The sequence below is a fragment of the Canis lupus genome, chromosome 21 (genome assembly GCF_048164855.1).
Source record: "Canis lupus baileyi chromosome 21, mCanLup2.hap1, whole genome shotgun sequence".
Taxonomy (NCBI): domain Eukaryota; kingdom Metazoa; phylum Chordata; class Mammalia; order Carnivora; family Canidae; genus Canis; species Canis lupus.
Window position 1 is genome coordinate 22,319,298 of NC_132858.1, and position 6,463 is coordinate 22,325,760.

Consider the following 6,463-nt stretch of genomic DNA (forward strand, 5'->3'; position numbering starts at 1 on the left):
AGACCAGGGTTCCATCCTAAGCTGCTGTGTAAGCTTAGGAAGTCGCCTCAACTGTCTGGCCCGTTTCCTTCCCTGTAAAATGAGGCCAAGGGCCTAACTGATCGCAGCGACTCTGGGATTCCTCCAGGGGAGCTGAGTGTATGGAGCACAACCCAGGAATTTTCTTGGGGAGGGTTTTCTAAACTAGTAGCAGATCCCTGGAATAGTATGTGGGAAGCCCAGGATGTGGGAGAGAGCAACCAGCAGAAAGAGGGGAAGGATCGAGAAAGGAAGGGAGACCCCACACTCACCGAGCCTCCAGCACCCACCCTGATATAGAGTCCAGTCATCACAGCCCCTGTGTTTAACCTTCCTCGGGCATTAGTGGGAGGGTTACTTTAATTATCCCTGAGAATTCTGAATGCAAGGAGCTTCCCATCAGTCATTTGCTGAAGGCCAGTATCTATTTCTTACTCCTTCTCTCAACCACCAGTCTCCTCCCCTGCCCTTCCACACCGTCTGCCAGGTATCAGCAAGTGCCTGCTTTCCATACAGACTCAGAGGATCAGAGCTGGGAGGAGCCGTGGTGAGGGGGTCACCCACCCCTTTTGTTTCACAGACGAAGAAACTGAGGCTGAGCGGGGGGCGGGGGTGGGGGGGAGGAAGCTAGAACCCAGAGCACTGCGCTGCGGCTCTGTTCTGCACCTGCAGCGCCGGGCACTCCACTGCTCAGAGGGTGCCCGTGTGGCTGGCTGCCCGCCACCTGCCCTGGCTGCCCTGGCTGCCCCCGTTTTAATTGTAGGAGAGCCTGACACCCCTGGGTGAAGGGGAGGATAGAGACCGGCTAACGTACCCTTTAGAGGGGGAGATGCTGGCAGCCCCCTACGTACTGGCTTTCTGAGCACTAAGTGGAAATCTGATGTATTTAATGGGCCGGATTCTCTGCTTGCCTGTGGGACCAAAAAAAAAAGTTCTGTCTTTCATAACGCCTAAGAAAGTGCTAGGCTCCGGCTTCCCGGAGCAGCCCGAGCTTCCCAGAGTCTTGGGCATCTTGCTGCTGGCGCAGCAGCAGCGGGACGTCCTGCGACCCGCGGGTCACCAGCCCCGGTGCCTGGAGGGGGAGTGGCCCCGCATCCACACCGAGCCTCCTCATTGGTTGCCGATGATGTCATCCCCTCCCGGGCCACCAGCCCCTGCTGATACCCAGCGCTAATTGCTTGGCTTATCTTTATGTGGAAATTAAGTGTGCTACTCCCCAGGGACACGACAGCCCCCCTCGGGGGAGCAGTGTCCTTGAATATCTGCAAGTGACTCCAGCTCTTGCAGGTCTGGGTGCCTTGGCCCTCCTTTGTCATTCGGGGGGCACATCCAGGCCTGGGGATCCCGCCCTCCTGGAGGGCCCCCCCCCAGGTGACGGGCATGGGGTGGGGGGGGCGTGGGGAGCCACTAATGCAGCCCCTCCCATGCGCCTCCAGGTCCACCTCGGACGTGGGCAGCAAGACCAGGATGGCCGAGTCCGCGGGCCCCGAGCCGGCCCAGCTGCACGACAGCGCCTCCTTCGCGCAGGTGTCCAGAGGCCCCGTGTCCGTGGCGCAGTTGGATCAGTCGGCTTTAAATTACTCAGGTGGGCAAGCGGAGAAACCCTGGAAAAAGCCCCCGCTGCACCCCAGCCCTGCCCCGGTGCTCCTTGCACTCCCCCTGCACCCCCAGATCTGCACAGGCCACCTGCTACCTGCCACCCTCAGCAATCGAGGCCACTGTTATGTCTGACTGCGGCAGCCCTGGCTGGAAGAGCTGCTGCTCTATTTCTTTAAAAGACCTGAAATATGACAAAAATAGGAAGATATGTGATAACAGTCAGGGTATATGTTACCATTTGCCGGACTTCAGGGTTTATTCTTAAATTCTATGTGCCTTTAAAGCATTCCAGATAGAACTATCCAGCCCTGTCTCATTCCCCTTCTTCCCGGAGGTAATCCCAATCCTTAAATTGAGGGTGTTAACTTTTCTGCAGTAGTGCATATGCAATAGTGTGTATTAAGGCTCTCAGTGTTTTACACGCACGGATGTCGTACCAAACTATGCCTGTCCTTCTGCATTTGTTTTCTTGACTCAGCCTTGTGTTCAAGATGGGTACGTACACGTAGATCTAGGTCATTTGTTTAAACTGCCATATGGTACTCGATGATATGCTATGCCACGGTTTATCTTTTCCCCTAACGAGAGACATATGAGCTTGTTTCCAATTTCTCACCATTACGAACGATGCTGAAATGTACGTCAGCGTTTATCCGTGCCCTAAATGGTTTTTGTGTCTATTCAAAGTGTACCATTTAGGCTAAAAAACTGTAAACAAGCAGTTGCCAACACTTCCTAAAATATTCACTATGTCCAGAAATTCCATCAGTGGAGTCCTTTCCTTTTGGTTCCTTTTCTTTTTAAAAATACCTATTCCCCCTGGGAGAAAACTATCTGGACATTGAGGTGTCCCTTCTCGCCAGTAGGTCAGAGGTGTTGGGATGGATGGGAGAGTTGGTGAGGGTTCAGTGAAGGGAATTGGGTCATCATTTCTCTAGAACACCAGGGCCAAATCAGAGCAGATGACTGTGCAGGTGAGCAGGGCTAGGGCTGCAGGGGAAGGTCTGCTCCGCACCTCATGACCCCTCCCCACCATGCCAGAGTTCCCCTCTGTTCCCAGCTTCCCCCAGCTCGTGGGTGGGGCACTGGTCTAATCTTCCCCATCCATCTCCTCCATGCCAGGTAATACGGTGCCGGCAGTGTTCGCCATCCCAGCTGCCAACAGACCCGGATTTACCGGCTACTTCATCCCGACGCCTCCCTCATCCTACAGGAGCCAGGCCTGGATGTCCTATGCAGGAGAGAATGAGCTCCCGAGCCAGTGGGCTGATTCGGTGAGACCCTTGCTGATTCCCTCACAGTCTTACCTGCTGTACACACATGAGGGAGAAAATGGATGAGAGGTTGAGACGGTGTTTTGTTATCTCAACTCCCTTCCCACCAACCAGGTGGCTAACGTGAGCCATTTTAGAGGAGACGGTGTGGTCAGGTGGGATGTCTTTTGACCGAGGAACATGAGACCTGCCTTCCAGTCCAGGTTCCACCTTGACCTTCATCAAATAAATGGCTATTAAAAAACAAACAAACAAATGAATGGCTATTATAACTATCATTCTTTCAGTATTTTCCGTGTGCCAGACACCCTGTTAGATGTTTTATTTCTATTATCTTATTTAATCTTTGCAACAATCCTATATGGTAGGTATTATGATTCCCATGATGTGGAAACGGAGGCCTAGTCAGGTGACTTGACTGTTTAAAGCCACACAGCTATAGTGGCTTTACTATATAGTGGCCAAAATTCAAACTTGCCTCAGTCTGGCCCCAAAGCCTTTCTCAATTTTGTTCCTTTTATTTTTATTTTTTTTAAAGATTTAATTTATTTGAGAGGGAGAGAGAAAGCATGCATGGGTGGAGGGGCAGAGGGAGAGGGAGAAGCACGCTCCCCACTGAGCAGGGAGCCTGACACAGGGCTCTATCCCAGGACCCAAGCTGAAGGCAGATGCTTAACTGACTGAGCCACTCATGTTCCTTTTAGTTTTAACATTCTGTAAAAATTTGGGGCACCTGCATGGCTCACCGGGGTCCCCTGGTTAGCTCAGTGGTTGAGCATCTGCCTGTGGCTCAGAGCATGATCCCAGGGTCCTGGGATCAAGTCCTACATCAGGCTCCCCACGGGGAGCCTGCTTCTCCCTCTGCCTGGTCTCTGCCTCCCTCTCTGTGTCTCTCATGAATAAATAAATAAAATCTTTAAAAAATAATAACATAAAAAATAAAAATAAAGCTCTGTAAAAATTTTAGATGAAACAATAAAAAATACAGTTTTAGAAACTCAAGATTGAATTACTTTGCATGTTGATCCCAAGGCATCCTGCCTGACTTCCAGCAAAGGACTGTCTTGTCACGATGCCTGGTTCCATCCTCCATCATAAGTAGGAATATATGGCACAGTGGACCTGGCCTGGCCTAGACCAGAGGCAGCAAGCAGATGAACCTGGACAGTCACACCAAAACCTGCCTCTGAGTCACCTGTCAGGGGCTGCTAAGTGAAACAAATCTAGCAAACAAAAATAGCACAATGATGGCCTCTACTGCAAGTTGCCCCCCCATCCCTCTGTGAGATCATCCGTCATGGATAAGAAAGGCAGGCTGAGGGTCCCCTGATGCTGTGCATCTTTTTAGGGCTTGGTCTCAACATTTGAAATATATCCTAGATTTAGCAAACATGTTGATGATATGCAAGGCCTGGGCCATCTTTTCTCTCTGTCCAAACCCCTGGTGTCCATACGTTCCACCTCTACAGGTTCAACTCAGCTTTGGGGTTGGTGTCTATCCTTATTATAGTGATGCCACAGCCTAACAACACCCCTGGGAAAAAACTATCCTACATGTGTTAATTTTCCTGATGATCAAAGCTTATCCCTTAATTTTCAAAGCACGTAAAATATATGCTATCTTGCATTAAAAAAAATTCCAGGATGAATTATATCCATCCCTCCATCTTTAAAAGAGGAATATAATTTAATTTGTCTTTAACAAATGATTCGCCATCATTTTCATGCCTTACTATACTAAAATGACATTTGTAAGATGGGCTCTGGTGGTAGGATTATTGCCCCCACATCAAACATCTCCCAACTACTGTAATTTTTGGAGTTGTTACAGGGCTCCATATGTTTTGTTTTTTTGTTGTTTGTTTGTTTGTTTGTTTTTTGACCCTGCTCCCAACTGGACCTTCTATTGCTGTCAGTGTTACCACTTCCATAGATACACTCACCCTTTGGATATGCTTTTCCTAATGGGCCATTATCTGCAAATGAGGCATATCTGAGCTCATTAGAATCGTCAAGTTGGAGTATATAAGCTTTAAGAGTAACTGTAGGGATTCCCTACTGTTAAGTCTACACATCTTAGTGTGAGACTTTATGGCATCTGTTTGGGTTGTTTGTGGGCCTTTTTTTTTTTACTTCCTTTGTCGTGCTCAGCTATTTTAAACAGCTGAAACCACTGGGTATGAGTCGATCAGTTCAGAGCTTACTTGACTCCGTAATTCCACTTATAGCCTAAACATAATGTGTGCTTTTCTGAAAATGGATGATACTTGTGACAATTAGGCAGTAAACCTATGGTTTTGTCGGTTCACCCTCTGCATGGAAAGTTCCACTGGGTACTCTGCAGGAGTCAACAGAAGTATTTTCCAAAACTTGGGCCCTTGCCCTCAAGACACAGATGATAGCTTAGCTGGGCTCATGGCCACTTCCAGATGCTTGTGGGTTCATATTACCTTCCAGATGAAGGAACGGGAACCCAGCAAATCAAAACCCAACCTTCCTGACTGGATGATTCGACCATTCTGGCTCCATCCCTCTCCGTGTGAGGGAGAGTTAGTTTTCTATTAGTTGTTTTTAAAAGGAATACGATCACCACAGCCTAAATGGGCCTCTCCTGGGCCCCAGTTATCACCTACAGTTAAGCAGGGCAGCGTGTCCATGCATGGAGCACAGTAGCCGGGAACCACAGCCCGGAGCACGGGTGATTTCTCACACATAAAAGAAAGTACAGGAAGCTCAGAGGGACCGGTTGGCAGCTTGAGGAAGTGGGGGCAGGGATGGCATCCATTTCCACATCCATTGGAGAAGGAGAAAGCCCCCACTGTCATGTGGGTGTCTGACCTTCCTGATCCCAGGTATCCAGACATCAGGAGCTAGCTCAGATAAAATCACCTCAACCTGGGCTTGACGGATAGGTTTCATCCTTGGTGCTGGATGAAGGATTGGGAGGGATGTGCTGTGATCAATAGGTGATGCCCGCCTTAGGTACTGCCTAGGGACAGAGTGGCCTTTGCCAGCCCCAAATTTTGGCCAGCAAGCTGTGAAGGCTCCAGCCTGGATCTACTATTAGGGAGAAAAGAGTTTCTCATCTTCTCTGCTCCAGAATATTACCCCAAGGCCACTCCAGTGGAGTCAGGTATCCCTGCCCGTACCAGCCACTGGCGCCAAGACACTTGACACCACAGAGCCAAGGGGTCTCAAAGTCAGACATTGACTCTCAGCTCCAGCTGAACTTGAAATTCAGGGAAAGGGGAGATGACAGCTTCCCTCACAAACATATGGCACCATCTGTTCATCCCTTGGTGATTTTCAAACTGTGTTCCTCGGAACCCCAAGTTCTGAGAGACTCCCCACTGTACCATGCGTAAATCTGGGCACTGGTGCCCCATGATTGAGCAAGCAAGACACAGTTCTACCTTTACAAAGTTGACAGCCTGAGACGGGTGATGACATCATAAGCGATGACTGATTCTAGAGAATCTGCCTGGAAGCACCTTATAGGGAACCGTTGGCTAATGTAGAGCTGGGGAAGGTGTCCTGGAAGAAACGACATTTGAGCTGAGACCTGGTAGACA

The 6,463-nt window shown here is 49.6% G+C and overlaps 1 protein-coding gene across 6 annotated transcripts in view; it reads left to right on the top strand.

Annotated features, from left to right (window-relative positions):
* The window catches only part of KIAA1549L (KIAA1549 like), a 267,032-nt gene that overhangs the window by 249,053 nt on the left and 11,516 nt on the right, over positions 1–6,463 (top strand). For all 6 annotated transcript variants that reach the window (XM_072791077.1, XM_072791079.1, XM_072791078.1 and 3 more), the window contains 2 exons: positions 1,455–1,603; positions 2,740–2,891. In XM_072791077.1, the coding sequence (XP_072647178.1) occupies positions 1,455–1,603; positions 2,740–2,891 (301 nt within the window). The remainder of the gene's footprint in view (positions 1–1,454; positions 1,604–2,739; positions 2,892–6,463) is intronic.